The 25,414-nt window shown below is 35.2% G+C and overlaps 1 protein-coding gene across 1 annotated transcript; it reads right to left on the reverse strand.

Annotated features, from left to right (window-relative positions):
* Nucleotides 1-356: 356 nt before the first annotated feature.
* Nucleotides 357-25,263, reverse strand: LOC115959386 (TMV resistance protein N-like). Its single transcript, XM_031077748.1, has 8 exons — nucleotides 24,551-25,263; nucleotides 18,430-19,528; nucleotides 18,040-18,315; nucleotides 16,871-17,954; nucleotides 16,010-16,777; nucleotides 15,767-15,865; nucleotides 4,305-4,589; nucleotides 357-849 (listed from the first exon to the last, which is right to left on the reverse strand). The coding sequence occupies exons 1-4, from the start codon at nucleotides 25,030-25,032 to the stop codon at nucleotides 16,914-16,916; spliced, it is 2,898 nt and encodes a 965-aa protein (XP_030933608.1). The 5' UTR covers nucleotides 25,033-25,263; the 3' UTR covers nucleotides 357-849; nucleotides 4,305-4,589; nucleotides 15,767-15,865; nucleotides 16,010-16,777; nucleotides 16,871-16,913.
* Between the last annotated feature and the right edge of the window lie 151 nt (nucleotides 25,264-25,414).

Raw genomic sequence — 25,414 nt, forward strand, 5'->3', positions numbered from 1 at the left:
TGTACTTAGCCTTGGCTGAAACAATGTTGTAGAGTAGAAATTCATTATTATATGCTCAAAAAGACTAGATCCTTTTAAATTTGAATTCATTATGCAATTTTCTTCCTTCCATTGCCAAACAAGAGAAGGTATCCTAAACTTCATTCTCTTCTTATCAGCAACCCTTTAACCAATTTGAGCCAAGTTTTTCTATTGGAAATTTCTTAGCCAAGTTTTTCTATTGGAAATTTCTTTAATGCGACTCATAAGATACTAATACTGTCAAGAAAAAAAAAATTTGCATTGTGGGAGAAAATGAAAACAACAATCAAAGTATACCAAAGCTTTTAACAAGGAAAATAAATTTTAACTCCTATCTTAAAATGTTAATAAATTGCATGCAGACATATGCCAAAGGCATAAATTAGTTCAAAAAAGGCGTAAAGACAGCTTCTCTTTGGGTTTTTGATACAAAAATGAAATAAGAGCTGGCTGGTAGTAAAGTTACTAGCCCCAAAAGATGTTCATAATACTTTGAAGCAATAGTCAGGGCCATAACCTTTGTAGTGACTCCCCTAAGCACAGCATGTACATGTGGTCTTCAATCAGCCTTAGTTAAGACATTTTGAATGGTCAGGGATTGAGCTTCTATTCAGTTGCAAATGGTAGAACTACAACAAACTGCAAAAATTATTCCTGCCGAAACATGATTTTTCTGCATAGGCACAAAACCAATCCATTTGAAATCTCCATGCCGGTGCCCATCAACTATCAGTAACACCTGCTATCCCTCCACAACTAGATACAGTGACGCTGGTACTCCTGCAGTTTGTTTGATCCACCACTTGTATATCATAGGCTTGTGCATACCTGCAAAACAAAAGATTTAGAGCATTAGCACTTCATAAGCAGACTGTTTTGCACTTGTAAACTTCACTATATGGCAGTGTGATTATGAAAAACAATCTAGGAAATATTATTGTTTATGAAAATTTGGATCCCTCCATCTATTGAGCCAACCATTGCTTCAAAGAGGAAGGACAAATGAACTCAGTTCTAAGGGTCAAATCTGACCGAAGTTTTCTTCTTCCTCATTGCGTAAAACAGTTAGTATAACCCACTATGTTCGTTTCCACTAAACTGTTTTAACAGCCAAGTCCTCTTGCCAAAACTTCCACAACCCAAAAAAAAAAACATAGCTTCAAGCTCCACAAATTTCTCCATCTAAGAGCTATGACCCCTTGATGATAAAAGAGTAATTAATTCTAGCCTTTTGTGAAAAATTATCTATAAGGGTATAAGGGTAAATTTATACAAACCATATTTTCCATCTTCTCACTTTTCTCCTCAACCAAATAAATGAGTTTTCCATCCCTCCGTTTTTCCATCCTCCCAACCAACATACATGAGAAATTAAAATCATTTCTATCTCCCTACTTTTTCATCCCCTCCCATTGTCTATTCTTCCATTTCTCCATCTCTCTCCAGCCAAGTGAAGCCAAAGGGATTCTTAGAATACATCTTTTGTTTTATTGGAAAATATTGATACAAAAACATACATACACACACACTGACGTAGGACAAGGGGGTACAAGGTTTAATAGGGTTTTAGAATGAAAACAAATGTGAAAATCAAGATTTGGGTTGCTGTGAACAGTGATGTGAATAAACCGTGAATAATAAAATTAAAAATAAATAAATAAATTCTAGGCATCACACCTAAACTTCCTTAGCATCACATCTAGGGTTCTTTGGTATCACACTCCGGAGAAGGTTGCATCACATAAACCATAAATAAAGTTGCATAGCTCTTAAATTTTGAAAATATTCATCATCTTAATAGAAATCATTACAACTCTTTAAATAGAAGTCTAATACCTAATTCTAATTGAACTAGGATTTCTTAAAACCCTAATAAGTCTTGGACTTGGACTCCTTAGGCTTTTACTACTCAGCCCAACTAAATAACCAAACTTAAAATAAAACCCAAAAGATCTAATTGACTGTTAGCACAACCCATTCCAGAATATTATGAAATTACAAAATTGCCCTTGATACATAAAATCAAATAAAATATAGTAAATAAATCTGTCTTCCCATTGACTCCTGCATCACACACACTTGGCCAAAAGTCAAGAACAATCAAGAGGCCATAGCTCAAAAGTCATATGGTATAAACCTGTATAATTAAAGAGAGCAATGCTGCATAAAAAGAGTTTTTAACTATTTATATTACAAATTAAACAGGACAGTTATATGTGGCAGCACCCATTTCCATCAAAACATGACATCAGACGCACATATGACGCAACCTATTAAACTCCTATGAAAATGGGTGCTGCCACATGTAAGAAAAAAAAAAAAAAAAAAAAAAAAAAAAAAAAAAAAAAAAAAAAAAAAAAAAAAAAAAAAAAAAGGAAAAAGAAAAAAAAGAAAGAAGAATCTAACTATGAAAGGGCAGAGAAAAAAGATATATCTATACTAAATAAGAATAAAATATTATTGAGGACTCACCAATGCTTCTGCACAAGCATCACATGGGAGAATGAGGTTTATGACGATTTACCAACTTTGAAAAACAAAGGCAGCACATGGCCAAGGCTATTTAGTAATACTTACCATTCAATATGACATATTATTGTTTGCAAAAAGACACTTCTCTCATCTGACAAGAAAAGTCTAACAATCAAATAATATGTTGCCATTCACAACATTTTTTTTTTTTTTTGACTGATATGATTTTTGCTTTTTAGATTAGCTGTACGAGAGCTTCTTACTTGGTGATCCCACATCTGTTAGCATATAGGTACAAGCCTAGGTTCCGACTGCTGATAGTTTTAGCAGTGTACCAAGAATATCACTGATGTTGATGTAGACCCTTCTCTGTAGAGTGAGAGAATCAAAACCATAAAATGGAATGTACTTTTCTTCTTGTCACTTGTCTTCTTGTCACTTGGTCATGTGACAGTTTCTCCTCACGAAAAAGTCCAATAATCCCACATTAAGGGGGCAACCAACACAAACAAGTAACACAATCACTAAGCCAAGATGACACTAATCATTGTTTATTTCATAAGACTATGTTTTTTATTTGTTTTTCGATTAAATGAGTAGCTTCAAGAACAGGGATGATTCTTTTACCAATTGAACCAATCCTCATGATTCAATAATATGAATATTAAATTAGCTAGGAGTATTGCTATGTATTTTTTGATTAAGGAAACAAACCAGATGAGAGTTTGAATAAGTGCCAATAATTAACTAAGGTAGAGCTAGCAAGAAACTATTTTCAAGTTAAAATTAACCCAAAAAAGTACAAAGTATATGCCAAAGCAAAGGAAAAGCGAAGATGCATTGATCAACCAAACTCAAATCAATATATATATATATATATATATCTAGAAGCAGAGACCTCATGTGAAAAAACATGAATTTTTGCCAAGTGGCACTTTCTATGCAAAGAAAATTGAAATATTCTCAAATGTTACATCAGAGATAAGAACAAATTAAATATTAATTTTTTGTTTCATTTGGTTCAATATTTCAATACTTTTTTAATTAAAAAATAAATATCTTTTATATTCTTTGATTCAATGTTTCAAGACTTTTCATTTCACATACATACACACAAAACTCATTGCATTTTAATTCACCATTTTCATCTCTTGGACTTCTACCCCTTTATATATATATATATATATACCAATAGTTTTTCATGTCATCCCATGTCAAATACACACAGACCAAAAAACGATATTATTCACCTTCAATCTTTCAACAATACATACCTAGCTCTAACATTGTTGTTTCATCTAATCCTAACTTGTATAACTTGGCTACAGCCAAGAAAGGGAGGCTTGCATTTTATATTGAGAGACAACGACAATTACGATTTTAATGTTATAGTTAGATGTTGTGGATTTCGTAAATGATGTGGATATTTGGGATGTGTATTTTGTTTTAGAATTAAGGAAAAAGAGAAAGAGATCTGAGGTTCTATAAGAGATCTGGAGTTCAATTCCCGCCTACACCAAAAACTAATTGGTGTACTGGTCTAATAATAAAGAACTATCATCAGGAGCAGACGTCATAAGTTGAAACTCTCTAAAAAAAAAAGGAGAAAGAGAAAAACACATTACTAATAGTTATGTATGCAATTTATAATTATTGCCTTTTATGATGAATTCATTACTAATAAAGTTCTATGATAATTATGCTATAATACATATCCAACATTCTCAAAAACCATCTTATATAAAACATTACAATATTATCCGTGCATCACACGGATAGCTTACTAGTTATAAAGAAAGATAGTGACTTACAGGTAATCAAGACAAAAACGTTGATTGACCTTCCAGGCCACTTTCACAAATTCCTTCCAATGAAAAATTTCAGGTCACTAATCACTCACTTGACTCCTCACAACCAGCCATGGACATGCACATTCTCTATTTTTACAAAAGAAACTGGATCCCACTATTTCCTTCTCCTACACTTGCAGCTCTACTCCAACAGGATTGGTTGCCAGTTGGAACACTGTAAAGGTCTGGACTTGCTTATCCTGCTGCTGTCAATACTTTTCTTTGTTTTTTGAACTGTTAGTTACCCTGCACATTGAAATCAAACTTTTAAAATACATGACCACATTAGTGGCGGAGAAAGGCTCTTTCTTCATGGTTGCCTTGTTCCTATAGGTCCAAATAGACCATAAGATTGAGAAAAAAGACAACGAGAAGTACTTCAAGTTCTCCAAATTGCCCTGATTTCCTTCATCCAGCTCTTCATCCATTTCTGAATGGCTGAATGAAATTAATTCTAATGGAGAGAAACCAAACAAGATTTCTCTAGATGACAAGGGAAAAAAAAAAAGGTCTAAGGTTTTAGTATCTTTGACAAAAAGAACATAAGTCAGAAGTCTTCTCAATTCTGCCCTCACAAGAAGAAAATTCAATAAAATCCTTCAAAGAACAACAATCATTTTAGAAGGTATTTGTAACCTACAAATTGGTTCCAATGCTCAAGGTCTTCACTTATGGTTATGCCAGTAAGATAAAAAAGGACCTTCCAGCATGGATTCTAAAATTTCTATTATGCAACAGCCATTATCATTTTCAACTAAATAAGCCCCATAATTAGAATGAAGCCCTATGAGCTTTTCAGCAACACAAAAAGGAATTTGTACAATTCTCTCAGAATCATTTTGGTTATAGAGTTTTTAAACTAATTCAGAATTCCACCCGAAAGTATCTTTGACTAGCACATTGGCCACAACATTTAGAGAACCTAAGCAGTTCATAGATCATCCCTTTGGGGAAATGCAATAAAATTGGAACCATATGTATATGCTTGGATGTCTATAAAGGTAAATTACTATTTACTATGAAATGTAATAAATCAGGCTAAAATGACAAAACAAGGAAAATGTGACAAGACTTACATTCTAGACGTAATGAATCAAAATGATGATAATAAGTAGAGCAAGGCTTACAAATTTAAGCAGACTACCTCCTCCGATTTTCAACCTTGTCTACACAGTTGTTTGCCTATTTGAGTCTAATTGTTATAAAGATGAAAATATGAAATGGGCATGGGTGGTTTGCCTTTGTCATGATTCGAAATGGAACTGGAAAATTTCAAAAATATCAAGAGCCCAAAGAACAATAGATCATATGTTAAAAACTTCCAACTTTGGTTGTAGAGGTGGTGGCGGTGGCTGATTATTGAAATGTATTATGTTGTCCATTATGTGTGATTTTGTATTGATTTGTATTTAGATTCAGATGCCTAGATGACTTCTCCGCTGCCTCCTCTACCCCACCCCCAGCAGACACCACCTCCATCTTTTTCCCTTCCTACCACCTCAATATTCCTTCACCCTCTCCCTTTCCTTTCTTGTTCCCACCACAGCTTCCATCACCTTTGGTTTTCTCCCATACCCCCCATTTTTATTCCCCTACTTCAATATCACCTATCCCACCCCCACCACCTCAGTCGTCTAACCCTTCTCTGCCTAAATTTCCTTCACAATAACCTTCACTCCCTATCCCTCCTTTAGTGTCTAAACCTTCACTCTTTTCTGTTGCCCCACTATCCCCACTAAATATTTCCACCAAACCATCCTCACACAATATTCCACCTACATCTTTGTCTTCTGGTCATGGGGGCAGTAAGGGATCTTTTCATATTGATGCAAAAATTCTCTCTTTTGATGATGGGCAGTCTAATTCATATGCTATTCATGAGAGTCACTGGAATGTCAAGAGTTCAATTTGGGTTGGGCGTAAAGGCATGTAATGGATTATTTCTTACATTGCCGTTAATATGTGATGGGCCGCAAAAGGGTGTTTTTGAGCCTTTTCTCCTACCATGGGAACATGGTGGAGTTGATACTAGTGGTTTTTTCCGCAAGGAGAAAGATATTTGTTTTCTAGAGCGTACACCTTTATCTTGGTGGGATCCCAATAAATCAAGGGAGGGGGTGTTGGCTTAGGAAGTTAAAGAGGGTGAAATTATGGCGGCAGAGGTGGAAAGTTCAAAATGGGTGTCAAGTATGATGAAAATTTTTTGTAAACTTGTGGGTTTTTCTATTGTAAAACATGAAGCCAATGGATGGCTTTGTTTTGTCTACTGGAACAAGATTTGTCTAGATGTTGTAATCGATGGGCCTTCTAAGGGACCAGTAAACTCAAGGCTGAAAGGGCTCCGGGAACTTAGAAGGCTAGTTTCTATAGTTAACTATGATGGGTTATCTTCTAGAGGTAGGAACAGAGGTTCTTCAAATGGTCTGGGGGTGATTAGTAGTTATAAATGAGTTTAAGACTTTTATCTTAGAATGTTAGGGGATTAAACAATCCCCAAAAGCGAGAAGTATGTAAGAATCTTCTTAAGAAGTGAAAGTCTATATTGTATGCTTCCAAGAAATTAAACTATTTTTTTAAATTCTTCTATTGTTCAGAGTCGTTGTGGTAGTCCGTTCTTTGACTGAGCTGTTTTAGATTCAGTTCACACTGCAAGGGGGTCTTGCTGGTCTCTGGGATAATAGTGTTTTTGAAAAAATTGACATTTTTGTAGGTCAGTTTTTTGTTAATGTTATATTGAAGGGGGTCGTGGATGGTTTTGTATGGGCTTGTATAGGAGTATAAGGTCCTAATGACAATGGCCAATAGGGTGCTCTGTGGGAGGAGCTTGCAAGGGTGCGTGCTAGGTGGAACATGGCATGGTGCTTGATAGGTGATTTCAATACTATTGGATGTATTCAATATTATTGGATATCCGAGTGAGATATTTGGTTGAGTCTTTTAGCCCATACATTCTCGGATTTCATTGAGGCCAACTAACTTGTCGATTTACCGCTAGAAAGGGCTTCTTTCACTTGGTTTAGAGACTCTAAGACAGCATGTATGTCAAGAATTGACAAGACATTGGTATCAATGGATTGGGTAGATCATTTTGGGAATGTGTCTCAAAGGATGCTTCTTCGTGTAGCTTCTGATCATTGTCTGCTTTCGGTGGAAGTTGGTGGTGTCCATAAGGGTTGTTGTTCTTTCAAATTTGAAAATATGCGGTTGAAAGACAAGGGTGAGAGAGTTCAGCAATGGTGGAATGGGTACTGTTTTTCGGGCTCTCCAAGTTTTATTTTAGCTTGAAAATTAAAAGCTCTTGAAGACAATCTAAAGAAGTGAAATAAGGAGGAATTTGGGGATTTGGCATTTAGGAAGAAGAGCGTGTTATCTGAACTAATGGGTTTGGATGCTAGATAAGATTTTCTGGGTCTCTCACATGAGGAACAAACTTCTCAAACACAGATTAAAGGCGATATTTCACATTTAGCTACTTTGGAGGAGATCTTCCGGAGACAAAAGTTTAGTGTTTTACTTGTGAAGGAGGGAGATAATAATACATATTGCTTTCATCAATTAGCGAACTCTCACAAAAGAACTAATCATATTAGAAGTATTGAGGTGAATGGTGCTCTTTATGAGGATGAGACTGTTATGCATTCTCAAGAGGTCCAATTATAAGGAGAGGCTTCAAAGGTTTCAAATACCCTTTGGTGGCTTGGGATTAGGTCTGCTTACCTCTTGAGTTGGGCAGGTTGGGGATTAGGAAGTTGGTGTCTTTTAATCAATCTTTATTAGGGAAATGGTTATGGAAGTATGGCAATGAAGTTACCCATCTTTGGCGGAGGGTTATCGCCACTAAATATGGAAAGGGTGGTGGAGTACTAAAGTATGTAGGAGGGCTCATGAGTGCGGTTTATGGCAAAGTATTAATGAAGGGTGGGAGAGTTTTTCTAAACATTAGACTTTTGTGGTAGGTGATGGTACTCGTATTTTCTTTTGGTATAATAGGTGGGTTGGGGATAATCCTCTTAAAATCCTTTGCCCTGAGTTATATGAGTGTTCAAACAACAGGGAAGCTTGTATTTATGATGTTTTATGTCTTTCGGTAGGTGGAAGTGACAAGAGTGTTGAACTTGGGATTTTACAATGATTTCCATGATTGGGAGTTAGAGATAGTTTTTTCTTTTCTTGAATTCATTCAGTTTTTTCTTTTCTTGAATTCATTCAATCTTGGATTCCTAGGGGTGTTGGAAGCAACAATCTATGTTGGTGCTGATGGAGTCATGGAAGATTAATATGCTATTACTTTGCAAATTCACCAATTCAAGAATTATTTTATTGGGTCCTTGTGTGAAGTCCAATTGAAGTGAAAGTCATGCCCTTCTATTGGTATGAGTCTTTAGGGTTAAAACAGTATTTAATTTGGGTTTTTATTTTATTAGTTATGGTCAGTTTTATATTGAGGGGCAAATCTGTAATTTCTGCAATTCCTGGAATCAAGGGTATTTTGGTAATTTAGTTGAGTCTCAAATCTTCTAAGGTATTCTAAGTGTCTTAGGTTATTTACTTTGGGTCCAAGTTAGTATTTATTAGGTTTAAATAATAGTCCTAATACTAGTAGGAATTTTATTACTACTAGTAGAAGTAAGAGTCTTTATATATTGTGCTCAATGTATTCAAAGAAAATAGAATGAGTTCATTAATAAAATAGAGTGCTTTGAGCGAAAGGCACGTTGGCCTTTGTTGTTTCTTTCTCCTTCTTTCTTTTTTCTTTATTTTCTCTTCTTGCTTTCTAGGGTTACTATTCACGGGTACTGTTCTCACAGCCCCTAACCAGCCCTGACTTCTCTCTAATTCTTCTTCTTTTCTAACCCTAAACCCACCACAACTAAACATTAAACAAATCCCTAATTTGTCATACGTCAAATTGGTATCAGAGCAAAAATCCTATCACAAGTCCTTGCCAAAATCTTCTTCAGCCGCTTGACAATATTTATCATTTAGGATCGTGTTGATGTGCAAAGATGCATCTCTTCTTTCAATTGTTAGGTGTATTCAAGCTATACCCAAACAAGACGAGGATTGGAAGCGTAGTTCAATATTTAGGACCATAGTGCGTTGTGAAACTGAAATTTGAATGCTTATTATTGATGGTGGTAGCGAGATGAATGTTGATTATGAAGCTACTATTGAGAGGTTGAAGCCACCAATAGAACCACATCCGAAACCATACATGGTAGAGTGGATAAATAGCACCTTTATTCCAGTAACGTAACGATGCTTGGTTTCTATTTCTCGTGGGCAATATAATCATTCTATATGGTGTGATGTTATTCCTATGACTGTGACTCATATTTTATTAGGTCGCCCTTGGCTTTATGAACGAGATGTGTATCCTATTGAAGAGGACAATACATATAAATTTATGTTCAATAATGCACAAATTGTGTTAAAGTCTATGAGTGCAGAACAACTAGAATAGCTAAGGCAAAAACAAAAGGTCAAGCCTAAGGATGCTGCTGAAACTCCAAAACAAAGAGCTATAGTGCCACAAAAGGGAGTTGGAGAGCTAGAGCAAGATGAGAATAAATTTGATCATGGGAAAGTTGATACCAAGGAAGATATTGGTGTTCTTGCAATGGAGATCACAAAGGAGCAAGGCAAGCATAAAATTGATCATGGAAAAATCAAGACGAAGGAAGACGTTGATGTTACTACCATAGATCAATTCGAGAAAGGTTTCAAGTTGGATATTCCTTTGGTTATTGATTTCATCATTCCAAATGAATTTAATGATACAATGCGAAACAAAGATTCTTTTTTGTTGGTGCTTCCAAAGGTGATTGAAGAGTTGGTGCAAGTTTTAGGTTTGAAGGTTCTTATACTTACACTTTAAACTCGAGGTCGAGTTTCTTCTAACTGGAGCAGTATGATGGAGTCATGGAAGATTAATATGCTATTACTTTGCAAATTCGCCAATTCAATAATTATTTTATTGGATCCTCATGTGAAGTCCAATTGAAGTGAAAGTCATGCCCTTTTATTGGTATAAGTATGAGTCTTTAGGGTTAAAACAGTTTTTTTTTTTTTTTTTGATAGATAACGTAAAAATATTATTAATAAAAGTGCCAAACCAAGTACATTGGGGATGTACTATAGGGGCACAAATCAGGAACCAAAATTACAACGATTAAGAAAAACAGGAAGAGAAGTACAAGAAAAATGAGGAAAGACCACACTCCACTCAAAGAGAGTGCAAGAAAAAAGACTTAATCTCTAGTAAAGAACGTTCAAAACCCTCAAAGTTTCTAGGATTCCTTTCACGCCAAATGCACTATATCAAATAATGAGGCAGTAATCTCCACACATCTATGTTATGACGTTGCCCAAACTTTCCTTGCCAAGACTCAGACAACTCAATAACTATATGAGGCATAACCCAATGAATACAAAACAAGCAGCAAACCAGTAACCACAACTCCCAAGCTATGGGGCAATGAAGCAGAAGGTGATCCACTGAATCCCCACATCTCTTACACATATAACACCAATCAAGTACAAGCACACGTCTTTTACGAAAGTTGTCTCTTGTTAAGATCTTACCTAAAGAAGCAGACCATGAAAAGAAAGCTACCCTTGGAGGAACTTTTGATTGCCATATCATTCTCCAAGGGAAGGATAAAGAGGTAAGAGGGTAGAAGGAACGATACAATCCTATAACCTCAAAACCTCTGCTTCTTGCTGGCTTCCAACAAGCCTTATCAAGACCAAACCCATAAACTGATCAAAACATTCTTGTTCCCTATCTTGTGGTAGACAACGAAATTGCACATTCTAATGAATCCTCCTAGCAGACCAACCCATAACTTCAGCCACCGAAAAATCCTTTGACCTACTAAGACAATAAAGCTCTGGAAAAGCCTCTTGGAAAGTAGTCCCCACACCACATGCTTCCAAAACTTCACTCTAGTACTATTCCCCCACATCATACACAAGGAGTTTAGAAAAGTTCAACCAGCCACTTCGAATGAATCTCCACAAGCTGACCCCATAAGGACTTGTCACCTTTTTCATACACCAACCACCCCAAGTATTCCCATATTTTGCCTCTATAACCCTCCTCCATAAAGCATCTGTCTTCATGCCATATCTCCACAACCATTTTCCTAGCAAGGCAGAATTAAAGCTCCCCAATTGTCTTATACCTACCTTACCTCCCTTAGATAGATAGTAGTCTCTTCCAACCTACTAATCTCTGCTCCATCTTTTCTAAGATAGGATTCCAAATAGATAAGTACTTAAATTTAGCACCTAATGGAAGGCCCAAATATTTCAAGGGAGAGAAGACTACGTACACCCCAACAGCCCCACCAAAGCCTCCATATTGTGCACCACACCAACAGGTACCAACTCAGATTTTGCCAAATTAATACTTAACCGTGATGCCTACTCAAATCTAGCAAGAATCGCCCTCAAGTTAGCAATCTGAGTAGGATCAACATCACAAAAGATAAGAGTCATTAGCAAATAAAAGATGAGACACCATCAACGATGTACCAGCCGTACTACCTACAGAAAAGATGGAGAACTGCCCAGCGAAAGCAACCACATCCAACATATGGCTCAGCACCTCCATAACAATATCAAAAAGCAACAGAGATAAAGGATCCTCTTGCCGAATCTCCCTAGAAATTCCGAAGAAATCAGATGGGCTATCATTGAGCAGAATGGAAAATTTTACAGTTGAAATGTAGTACATTAGCCATTTTCTCCATTTCTCTAAAAGCCCACAGCACTGAAGCATATACATTAGAAAATCCCAACTCACATGATCATACGCCTTTTCCACATCCAACTTACACAACACACCTAGAATTCCTGACTTTAATCTACTATCAATACATTCAGAGGCTATTAGAATGAAGACTAAAATTTGTCTACCTTTCACAAAGGCATTCTGTGAATCTAAAATAAGCCCATGAGCCACCCTACAAAGCCTATTAGCTAACACCTTAGAAATAATCTTGTAAATAGGGATAGCAAAAAGTACCTAACCCATGGGTACCTGGCTTTACCTGACCCTAATGAGGTGGGTTTTACCCGACCTGTGAAACAGTAGGGTTGGGTTTGAGTTTTTAAAATAAAACCCAAAGCGGGTTCAGGTCAGGTACGGGTTTTAGTGATACCCGAACCTGGACCCTACCCGGTTAGAGAAAAATTGCCTAAAACCCTGACTATATATATATATATATATATTGTCAGCCCCTCACCCACTCGGCCACTCTCACTCACTCTCACCGCCGGCCATACCCCTCCCTCTGCTCTGTCACCAGTCCGTCACTGCTGTCACTGTTATTTTTACTTTTATTTTTTTAAAACTTTGGTTTCATTACATGAAATCTTTGGTTATTGTGAGAGATCAGTGGCTGGCGACATGCACGTGTGGTGGTGGTTGAGAACCAACCGTGCGGTGGTGGTGTAGTGGTGGTTTATGTTGCTGGGTTTTGTGGGTCTCCGATCTGTTGGTGGTTTTTTTTTTTTTTTTTTTTTATACAATGATTGGTGAAATTTGAGTGTTTAGATTTGGGTTTTCTTGGGTGTATGTTGCTGGGTTTTGTGGGTTCCAATCTATTCAAATCTGGGTTCTCTTTTTTTTTTTTTTTTTTTGATAAAAGGTCTGGGTTTTCTTAAGTGTTCATTTTTCCCTATTGTTTGGTTGATGAGAAAATCAAATCACGCAAACATAATTTTTTTTATTGGGCCACAAATTGGGCCTTGAAGTGGCATGGTTGGACGGGGCCCGTAGGGTCCAACAAGGCGGATTTGGGGGTTAAAAAAAAAAGCCCATTTATTAGACAGGGCGGATTCAAGCATAAAGAAACCCGCCCCAAACCCGACCCATTACCATTCCTACTTGTAAATCCCACCAGCTAAGTTAATTGGCCGAAAATCCTTGACCTTCACAACATCCACCTTCTTGGGAATAAGGGTAAGGAAAGAAGCATTAAGACTCTTCTCAAACACAGCCTGAGTATGAAAGTTGTGAAATTTCTACAATTCCTACAAGTCAAGGGTAATTTGGTAATTTAGTTGAGTCTAGAATCTTCTAAGGTATTCTAAGAATCTTAGGTTATTTACTTTGGGTCCAAGTTAGCATTTATTAGGTTTTAATAGTAGTCCTAATACTAGTAAGAATCCTATTGCTACTAGTACAAGTAAGAGTCTTTATATATTGTGCTCAATGTATTCAAAGAAAATAGAATGAGTTGATTAATAAAATTGAGTGTTCTGAGCAATAGGCATGTTGGCCTTTGTTGTTTCTTTCTTCTTCTCTCTCTTCTTTCTTTCTAAGGTTACTGTTCACGGATACTGTTCACACAACCCCTTAGCAGCCCTGACTTCTCTCTAATTCTTCTTCTTTCTTAACCCTAAACCCACCACAAGAAAGTAGTAAGTTTGATACTCTGTCATTTTACCATGAAATTCGGGATGTTCCTACTTCTATCTTCCCTTGGAAGGACATTGGAAAAGTAAATATTCCTAAAAGAGGGGCTTTTTTAATGTGGACAACAACTCATAGCCAAATTCTTACTTTGGATAATCTTATACTTCGAGGTTGCCCTTTGGCAAATCGGTGTTGTATGTGTTGTTGTAATGAGGAATTTGTGAACCACCTCCATCTCCTTCTTTTTTGTCCTGTAACTCATTCTTTGTGAGTGCATATGCTTTAAGTTTTTGGGATTCAATGGGTCATGCCAGGTTCTGTTGCAAGTTTATTATTTTGTTGGCAACACTGGCTTGGGACAAATGAACTTTAGTTCCAAGTTGTTTGATGTGAATTATTTGGACAAAATGGAATCATCGTTGCTTCGAGAATACTGAGAAATTGTTGGCTCCGTTGATAGATTTTGCCACCAAACTCTCTTTGATTGGTCTTGATGTTAGGGTTTCTCGGATTGTTCTTCTATTATTGAGTTCCTCTTTTGTTGTCTTTCCTTTGTTCATCATAAACTCATCGAATACTACTTTATTCATTTTAAACAACTTGTCATGCAAACAAAATGAGCTTGGACTTGTGGACTTCTAAAATGAGGACAGGGCAGGCAGTGAAGAGAGTAAAGAGAGATTTAGAGTTTGCATACTCAGCAGATCTAAGTACTAGAATCCTTAGATTTGGGAACCTAGAAGCAAGAGGATTGAGAAAAATGTCACCTATCAAACTCAGAGACACTAATGTTGTAATAGAGAAGAGACAGCAAAGAAACTTCACCAAAGGTTTAGTAATGGTTAGATCAAGCTTTTGCAAACCACGTGTAATGTTTCTATGAAAAATATAGGATAAGAAAACAAAATCTATATGTTTCAAAAGGAACCCAGAAAGTTGAGAACTCATGAACTAAGCCTGGCACCACTATTTCAGCCCATATTAGTCAAGCTGGCATTACAATTCCTGGAACTTAAACATCAAAATGAGATAGAATTCAAAAGCTTTGTACCCTTTCTTACATTAATTTTCCTCAACTTTCCCAGGAGCTAAACATAGGAAATAGTCACACACACAAATATAAATGTTAAAAAATGGCCTCTTTATCTGATATTGGTTTCTGAATGACAAATAAGATCATGAGTAACTCCTAATTCCAAATTGTCAAGAGTGGCATCTAGATTCTCATAGACAAAAAAAGAACTGCATAGATAATAATTAAAACTATATATATAAAAAATAAAAGTTTATGCTAAGTACAAAAATTTTATTGATAAGTAATAAAGATGATTCTGATCAGCAATAACACAAATAAAGATATACAATTGATAGAAGATAATCCATCAACTAAAAATATTTTAAGGAAAGAAATCAATACTACTCAAAGAGAGCTCACATGCCACACACACACATCAGGAATTCTAGACAAGATTTCAATTCTAAAATCAAATTCTGAATGAAAACAAAAAATAATGATCTTTACGTTTCTTATATTAGGATTCAGAAAAACAAAAGGCCCTCCACCAAAAGGAGCCTAATTCAACTATTACAGGCCCAATTCCAGGGAAAACTCAGCACAATCCAAAAACCAAAAAGAAAAATTTCCACAGCTTTCTAATCAACCAAACAGAACAAAATCAACAAATTCATAGCCTCAGAGATAATCAAAAATACAATTGAAAATATAATTGACTCAATTTCCAGATTTTGAAAGGATTGATGTAGTGAAAAAAAAAAAATCAAATGGCTTCTTTTCAAAAAAAAAAAATAGGCCCTAAGAGAAGGTGGCCTCTAGGGAAAGAAGGGCCCAAATTTCCATATGATTATAAAACACTGGCATGCATCTATTTTATTCTCCTATGGAAAAACGTAGTAAACACGATAAAAAGAGCAACAAAAGTGCCAATTTTATCCTCCAACATAATTGAACAAAAATAATGAGCACACAATCAATTACCCATATATATATATATATATATATCTTCTTCACTGCTAGCAATGTGACAATATCTCCAAGCCAGCAAACTCCAACTTCATCGTATCCAGTATGGGGCAACTAGAAGAAATAAGAATCACAAATTACTCAACTAATATGGGCCGTGTCACAGATTAAAGAAAATGCAACCATATGCCAATGAACATAAAAATAAATATGTACAGCTACAAACAAGTTCCATAAGAGAGAGAAATGGTGACTTACACAAAAATCAGGGGAAAAGAAAAAGTTTATCAGCCTTGCAGATTCACCAAAGCTACCACTTCATTGGCATTCCTCTTCCTAGCAATCAAAGTTACCTTGTCCTCGTGTGCTTCAATTCCCAAACCATCCAAAATGCGGAATAAATCTTTGAATTAGATTAGGGAGTCCTTTCCTCCTTGGCTGTGGTATGTCTATGTCATTAGAGGTACCTTCTCCTAAATCATCCTCATAAGAAGTGATGCTGCAGCTGCCAGCCATAGTTTGTTTGAGATCTTCAACGTCTTGCTCGAATACCAAATGGGCCCCACATTTCGTAACTCTCAATCCTGGACCTTCGGTTTCAAATGTAACCTCAATCTGGCTGAATCCATTAGCATCAACTCGATTCAATTCTTCTCTCCACTCATCTCCAAGGGATGTAGAGGGATAATATTCCAACCAAAGCTGATATGATTTAATATTACCAAATTCTTCCGATAAAGGAAGGTACAGCCCATTAGGTGCAAATCCGTTGGCTTTAACAGAACACCAAAGCCTTTGTGTAGCTCTATAATATTCATAATCATCAATACTACAAAGTTGGTCAAGTGGATATAGTTGGCAGAATTCAAAAACAACGCACACAACAATTCCCATAAATTTGTTACATAAATGCAAAGGCACATGCAGATTCACTGAAGCCTCCACATTTTGGTGACTAAACCATTTGGGAATTTCACTTCCAGGAATCTCGAAACCATAGGATAAACGATCTTGGTCAAAGTATCTCTGAAATATACAAATCATGATGCTTAGAACTTCACACAAACACACACACACACACACACAAACACAAACACAAACAGAGAGAGAGAAAGAGACCTGGTTATTAAGGATATAACGTCTTGGCATTGTCGACAACAAGTTATTGTAGCCTTGATTCTCCATTAATTTGATGCAATTGAGAAGATAGTGTTGGCCAAAAATCATTATCTGATCCTACTGATAATGTTTCCAATAAGGTACACCCTCTTGCATGAATATGCTTAATATTTAATGGAAGTTTTGGCAATGATCGAAGACTCATGCAACAAATCAAACAAAGAACTTTCAAATTAGATAGTCGAACCATACTTTTAGGAAGGTAAACAAAATTATTTCCCTTTAGATCTAATTTTAATAAAGACGACAAACAGCCAATAACATCAGGAATTGTCTGAAGATTGCAATAACTTAGATCCAGTTCAATCAAGGAGCATAAGCCTGATAAATTATGCACTAGCATGCCCATGGGATCTACACTTCTTCTTGACATTAAAGGAAAACAAAGGAGTTTATTTGAAGATTTAGGTGATGGCCCTTCACATCCATGAAAAGACATTATTCTGAGATTTTTTAAGAGAATGATGGATTTAGGTAGACCTTTTATAGCAGTTCCACTTACATCTAGCTCTTCCAATCCTTTGAGATTCCCCAAATTCTCTGGTAGCTCATCAAGTTTTGAACAACTAGATAAAGTGAGAACTTTTAGAGACATCAAACTACAACATGCATTTGGAAGACTTGAAAGGCTTTTGCAGTCTCTTAGGTCCAATTTAATCAGGCCAGTTAAATGCTCCATTGATAAAGGAAGATCATTTATAGCAGTCCCATTCAAATAAAGTTCCAACAAACATGACATATTTCCTACAACCTCTGGAAACTTCTTCAAACTTGAACAACCAGAAAGAATGAAAACTTCAAGAGATTCCAAGTTGATCGTGTGTGGAAAGCTTTCAAGGCTCTTGCAACCATTCAGATCTAATCGAATAAGTTGTTTGAGATTTCCAAGAGATTCATGAATCTTTGGCAGTCTTGTACATCCTTGAAGAATCAATTGCTTAAGATTTGTTGCTCCAATGAGGTTTGGGATCTCAATCAAGTTTTGAGAGTCACTCAAGTCAATGAGTTTTAACATCTTTAAAATCTGTTATAAACCAATAAATTGTGAGATAAATTCAAGCCTAAATGAAAGGGAAGAAACTACACAATTGCATAAGTGAAAATCTTACAATAATTTCTTTCCATAGTTGTTCTATACCGCTGCAATGCATTCTCAATTCAACAAGTTTGTTTGGTTGAAAACATGTTGGCATGGATTTTAAAGGATATCCATGCCATTCTATAACACGTAACTCATCAGAAAGGTAACTAAGACCTTGTGGAAGTTGCACATTACAAATTTTAAGCAATCTCATTTTTTTCATCTTCGAGAAGACATCAGCATCCAAGCATTCCTCTCTTTGATTATACGTATTTAGCATTATGACTTCAACTCTCTCTGTTCCCTAATAATTAAGAACAATTCAATTAGAATAATTAGTAAGAATTTGTCATATATATATATATATATATATGTATGTATGTACACACACACTTTAGGGTTAGATTTGTCAACTTACAGTACTTTTCTTCAATACATGAAGGACATCCTCATACATCCACAATCTACTACGTCCACCGGGCTCTTTAGAGGATTCACTACAAACAATTTCTTGGCCCATTTTTTGTAGCAAGCCATGCATCCACAAGATTCCTTCTTCATCAATGGTTATGAGAGATTTGTCAACAAGGACATCAATATGGTAGTCTGTAGAGTAACCAAAACTTTCTAATATATCTCTTATGCAATTTATTTTTTGTCCTTTGAAGAAACATGCAATATCTAAAAACAACTCTCTCTCTATATCCATAAGCCCATCATAACTTATTTTAAGTATACTCAAAATGTTTCTATTAGGTTTTTGTTTTAGGTTATCTCGAGCACTTCTCCAAACCTCAAATCTTTTACCAAATAATGAAGAACCTAAAACTTTAAGAGCCAAAGGAAGTCCTTGGGCGTAATTCACAAAATCCATAGACAAATCTATATAATTTTCGTCAGGATGTGGTTCCTTGAAAGCTTTCCAACTAAAAAGCTCCAAAGCTTCATCATCACTCAACCTCTTAGTTGTATATACACAATCCACTCTATGACTTCCTAACAAATGGTTATCTCTACTTGTTATAATAATTCTACTCCCACAACCAAACCACTCATGTTTCCCTGCTAGTGCTTCTAGTTGTTCTATGTCATCCACATCATCAAGAACAATAAGAACCTTTGTATTGCGTAGTCTATTCCCTATAACATTGATTCCCTCAATTATATTCCATATATTTATTTCGCTTTCCATGAGAACCATAGAAAGAAGTTGTTTCTGTAAAGAAACTAGATCTTGCTTTTTAGTTTCTCTAACATTAGCAATAAATCTGGTGGCTTCAAAATTACAATATATTCTGTTACAAATTTCTTGTGCAAGAGTTGTTTTACCCATTCCACCCATCCCGCAAATCCCTACAAAGAGAACATTGCCTGACCCTTCTTTTAAATACAAATCCAATAGTTCTTTCACACGAGATTCCATTCCAACAAGGTTCGTGGAAATAGTACTTTGGGATATAAGATTCACTTTGCTATATATCCCTTTAAGGATTTCTTGGATAACTACCGCTTCATGCCTACAAAGAAAATAGCAAAACAATAATTTTGATGATTGTATATAATACAATAAAGTGGAAGCTCAATCAAGAATCTAAATTAGATTCTAATTACACTCTAATTTTGTGCCAAGTTTCCTTTTGATTGCCCTATCATTTGATGTCAAGTGTCTTTAGAATGCACACTAGTTGCATGCCAAATGTCCTTCCAATTATACACTAATTGTTTGTCAACTATATTTACACGAAAATTCATATATCTAAATTTAGAAAATAAAAAAGACTTACTTCAAATAATTATGCTTCAATGAAATATTATGAATGTGTACAGTCTATTACTTATTAGATAGATACGTCCCTGGATATGCATGAGTTATAAGCTAGTATCTATACTACTATTTAAGGGGTTTCTCCTATTTGGGATAGAAGAAATTTCATTGGTTCAAAAATACCTCTACACTCCTAGGTTTAAGTAGAGACAAAATTAAAAGATAACCCGGTAAAAACACATTTATAAATTATAACTCCCATGTACAATATTGCCTACAAAATTACAAAGTAGGACCATTTTCGATTGGTTTTCAAACACAACTTCAAATGTATTCTGTCAACAATTTTAAACTTTTTTCAACTAATAAACTTATACAATTATCTTTTTTCTTTTTCTCTTTTTTTTTTTTTTGGGGGGGGCAGAAAACTTATACAATTATCTCAACTATTAGATAAGTTTACCTATAAAAAAATTAACAGGTTTATTTAAAAAAAAAAAATTGGATAGAATAACTCCCACCCATCTTCCATGATTCCATCCAACACACACATGCACACACACACACACAAACACAAAAACTCCAATTGGATAACTCTCCCATGGTTTTCAAAATATCCCTACTTAGAAATTCTACTAATTTAAAAGCTACCATTACCCTAAACTTTTAAAATGTTAAGCAACTTGAATTAATGGGCCAAATGAGTAATTGTATAACTTAACACTACTCATAACCATGTATCTCCCACTTCCCATCACTTTCACATCCTCATTTCTCTCGACTTCTCACCCATAACACGACATGGTAGTTACAATTCGTTCAAAAACTTCTTCTTTAAAAAAAAAAATCTGTGTAACACAAGTGAGATTCAAGTATCAGTTTTTTTTTTTTTTTTTTTCTCTACTTCTTTGTTTCTCAAAAAAAAAAAAAAAAAAAAAAAAAACACAGACTTGAGGTTCTCTGGTTTGTCTATTTGTAAATTTTTGGGTCTTATTGTGTTTTGGTTTCAATGTTTTACTATAGGCTTTAATGATGATAGTGACGAGGTAGCAGTATGAACATGTTGCAACCCTCCGACCCAAGAACGAAAAACTTGCAAGAGAATTCGATCCTTTCTTTCAATGCAGCCTTTAAAATCCCTATCAATTTCATTGAATTTGATGTTCAGGTATATATATATACACACACTAGCCTCTAAGCACGCACGTGCTTAGAGGCTCCATTCATTATAATTCGGAGTTGTTACATTTTCACGTACAAATATACCTAGAGGTGTGATGAGATTTATACAAAAAAAAATTATTTCACCCACAAACACGTAGATCTCATCACCCAAATCTGGCCTTTTTTTTAGGGTAAAGGTTGATAAGTTTGATTTATTATAGTTCGGGGTTGCTACAATCATAAACCATTCCACTATCTACTATCATAAAACTGACCAAATAAAGAAAAAAAGGACATTTGTGCCATCAATGTAATCTTGATTAAAAATATATAATTATGAATCAAATCATGGGGTCCATACACACACATGCATCACAAATACATACCCCATATATACACGTTCATAGCATCATATAAAACCATTTTCCTTCATCCAACAGACAACAATGTCAAACCCGACATATCAAAGAATTTTGGAACTTTTTCATAAGACCCAAGATTATATTTTAATCCTTATATACATTAACATATGTTACATCTTTGTTCCCAAAGTTGTACATATAAAGAAAACAAAAGACAAAAAGAAACAGTGGTATTAAGAATACTTACCAAAATAAAAATGGTATTAAAAATAGGAAACGGACAATGCAGAAGTTTGCAGGTATATATGTTCTAACCTGGAATCTGATTACAGAAGCCAAAAAGTTCTCAGTGTGTGCATTCTGACTATTGAAAACAAACTCTCAGAGATGTAACAGTTCCAACGGTTAAGGTACAGGAAAAGACACTGATAGAGAGCTGCAAATGGGCCTTAGGTTGAACTTGGATTTCAAAATATCCCTCCTTAGAAATTCTACTAATTTAAAAGCTGCCCTTACACTAAACTTTTAAAATGTTAAGCAACTTGAATTAATGGGTCAAATGAGTAATTATATAATTTAACACTACTCCTAACCGTGCATCTCCCACTTCTCGTCACTTTCTCATCCTCATTTCTCAATTGACTTGTCACCCATAACACACACATGGTAGTTACCATTTGTTCAAAAACTTTAAAAAATAAAAAAATAAAAAATCTGTGTAACACAAGTGAGATTCAGGTTGGGTTTCAGATTAGAGTTTAAAGTCAACTTATTTTACCATTTAGCTTATTTTTGCTACTATTCATGGGTCCCATTACACTTTTTGGTACTACTCATAGGTCCCACTGTAATATTTCAACTAGTTTTTACTTTTATTTTACCTTTATCTACAATACTTTCAACAAAACGTTTTCAGTTTCAGTTAAATAAACTGTTCCCAAACGGACCCCCAAGTATCAGATTTTCTATTTTCTCTGCTTCTTTGTTGTGGTTGTTCTTAATTGCAAACATGCATATGCCTGAGTTATAAGCTTACATAGTATAAATACAGAATACAAAACATTCAAAATACAATATTAGCTTCATTCAATAGCAAAAGGGGAATTTGAAAAGCTTAAGCTTATAACATAGCACTATAACTCTGAGGCTTGATTTATTTGGCCCATCATGAGAACTCAGAAAGGAAACCAAAAAAAAAAGTTTAGTGCAACATATAGTCTAAGTAAGAATCATGTGTTTCCTTGTGATTATCACAATTTAATGGGTTGAGAGTGTGCCTAGTTTTTTTTTTTTGTTGATAATTTTACAATTGGAGGAAGGGACCCCCACCCTACCCCACCCCACAAGCACTTATCCTTGTGGAGTGACCATCACTCCAAGGGTGAGCGGTGGTAATAGAAAGAGTTATTGAAGTAACTTTCATGTAAGTTAAATTATTAAAGTCTAGTGAAGCTATCTAAAGTAATAAATTTTATGTTGATCAAGAGATGTGCTTGAAGGCTACATATATATGATAAGTAATTCAAAAAATGCTTGAAGGCTATATAAAGCCATGCATACAGCCATTTGAATACCAAGATTGAAGAATAGAGATAGTAAAGGAAAAGATCTCTCTCTTTTTTCTTTTCCATTTGTGGGTAGTGTGTGAGTTAACCAATATTTTTTAAATACTAGAGAGATTTCAGGCCAAAGAAAGGTGTTCTTTTGGTGGAACTTTGGGCTCAAGCATTTTTATCCTAGAGGAGACAAGTCGAAAGAGAAGGTCTACTTTGCCAGTTTTGGCATTAGCCAATCGTAGAGGGCTCAAACCTCCTTAAAGATAGCTAGATTTCAATGCCTTGGTTAGACATTGTTAGCCTAAAATATCCAAGTTTTATTGTAACTAAATTATTATTTTTATTGTAATTTCACCAAACTAGCTTAGAGGAATCTCCTTCAATCCACTATATGGCGATTTATGAGACTATCCACGTGTATTATCTAAATAAGTCACATGAATCATTAAAAAAAGTCATGTGACTAAAACTACACATTAATGGTCTCTTCTATGGAGGAAGATAGCTCCAAACAAGTTTGAAGATAAATTTTTTAAGTGTTCATCAAAGCAATTATGCATGAAATGTAAATTAATGAGACCAGAATTGAGGCTAAAAAGCTTAGCCACCATTAGTTATTGTGATAATTGTTATAACGATGGCCATGGATGGTTGCAAATCATACCAATAGCCATTTAAATTCAAAATTTACATCTTTCAAAATGCTTCCCATTTGCTTATTCCAAAATGTAATTGGACAACAGTTCAAACTTAACAAGTTCCTTGATTTGTTATAATTACATATTAAGTTCTCCATTTTGACATTACCTTAGTATATGTTATTTTTATCTTTACCCTTGATCTAACTCATATTTTATTTGAACACTTGAGGTCTTCATATTAAGAGGCAATTCTTTTCTACAAAATCAAATTATTTGTGATGATAATTCCAGTAATTGATTTATAATCGAGATAGACCCAAATGGAAAGAAAGATGTATATATTATTATACTTATTAATATACATAGATGATCACTCTTGAGGCATAATGATTGGAAGTTTCTTCATAGAGAAGTGTTGCCAAAGTTTCACTTCTGGCAATATATTGCTTCTTGACACCTAATTTTTGTTAATAAGGTCACTTGGTAAAAAGAATATGGGTATGACCGTATGAGAAATCTAAGAAAAAACATATCTATGGAATTAGACCCTGCATATTATAAACTTTGGAAACTACTATTAGTTAAGTAGATGTCCAAACACAGTTGTCATGATCATGGACTGTTCTGAGTATTGTTAAGCTCTAAGTTAACGAAGTATTAGACATTCCATACTGATAAAAGTCAAGTATTTCTTTTCTTTGGACAATTAAAAGGCAATCATTTAAATTGAAGCATTAGGGGTCAACTATAAATAGCAAGGCTTTGTTGACTAGACAAATCACTTATTGAATGTGGATTAATTGCCAAGTCTGTGTCTTTATTTGTCCATGCCTCAGAGTATGCAGAGACTCTTCAACCAAAGTCCAACTTGAGCTTATAATTTCCTAAGTTCCTAATATACATACTATGGACAAACTGAAATTTTCTCTAGTTGGATTTGATTAGAAAAAAGTGAAGAAAATTTGTCATGTTAAAGCAGAGTTCTATTGTAAAAAAATGACAATATTGAAAATAATGTGAAAAAAAGTACTCTGCAGAAGACAAATGATACCTATCATTTACATGCCATCCAGAGATATTGCCCACTGCTTTCAAAGCAGCTTTCCACGCTTGCACTTCCTCCGCGTTAACTCTAGGATCTTTCTCATGTTTAGCGAAGGCCTTAGCAAGAGTACCCGTCTGGTTCCGCACATGAGAGGGATCCACATGGTAAAAGACGGGCAAAACTGTTATCTTGGTCTCTTCTATGCATTCAACGATCCTTGCTAGTTCAATCAAGCACCACCTTGAAAAGGCGTAGTTTCTTGAGAGGACGACGATTGCATACTTGGACTCTTCTATTGCTTTCAAGAGTTCCGGAGAAATATACTTTCCCCTCTCAAGTTTCTCATCATCCCTGAAGGTAATAATGTGTTTTTGTTTCAAAGCAAAATAGAGATGGTCGGTAAAACTATGGCGGGTGTCAACACCACAAAAACTAAGGAAGACATCGTATTCCCGAGAAGAAGAGGAGGAGGCGGTTTGAGTGGCCATGAGAGGAATCGTAAGAAATTGGATCAATGACCAACAGTTTCCAAAAGAGAAACCACCAAATTAAGATACCAGAAAAAAAGAAACAAGAAATAGTGAAGCGCCGTTGACCAGCCAATCTCGGAAGGGAGAATTAGAATTTCGGCTAGTGTCGCAAAGAAAGGGAGGAATAGATCTAGGGTAAGATTGCGGGAGAGAGAAGCAAAAGAAACAACAGTGAGGGCGGATTGTCGGAGTTGGGTCATAGCTTTAGTTTGACCACATACTTTACAAAAATAAAATAAAAAACCTCAAAATTAGAGTGGCTCATGAGCTAAACTTTATGCAAAATTAGAGTCAAAATTTTATTTTGAAGATTTTATTTTAAAATTATTGTATGTGATTG

This window comes from Quercus lobata, chromosome 9 (assembly GCF_001633185.2).
Source record: "Quercus lobata isolate SW786 chromosome 9, ValleyOak3.0 Primary Assembly, whole genome shotgun sequence".
Classification (NCBI taxonomy): domain Eukaryota; kingdom Viridiplantae; phylum Streptophyta; class Magnoliopsida; order Fagales; family Fagaceae; genus Quercus; species Quercus lobata.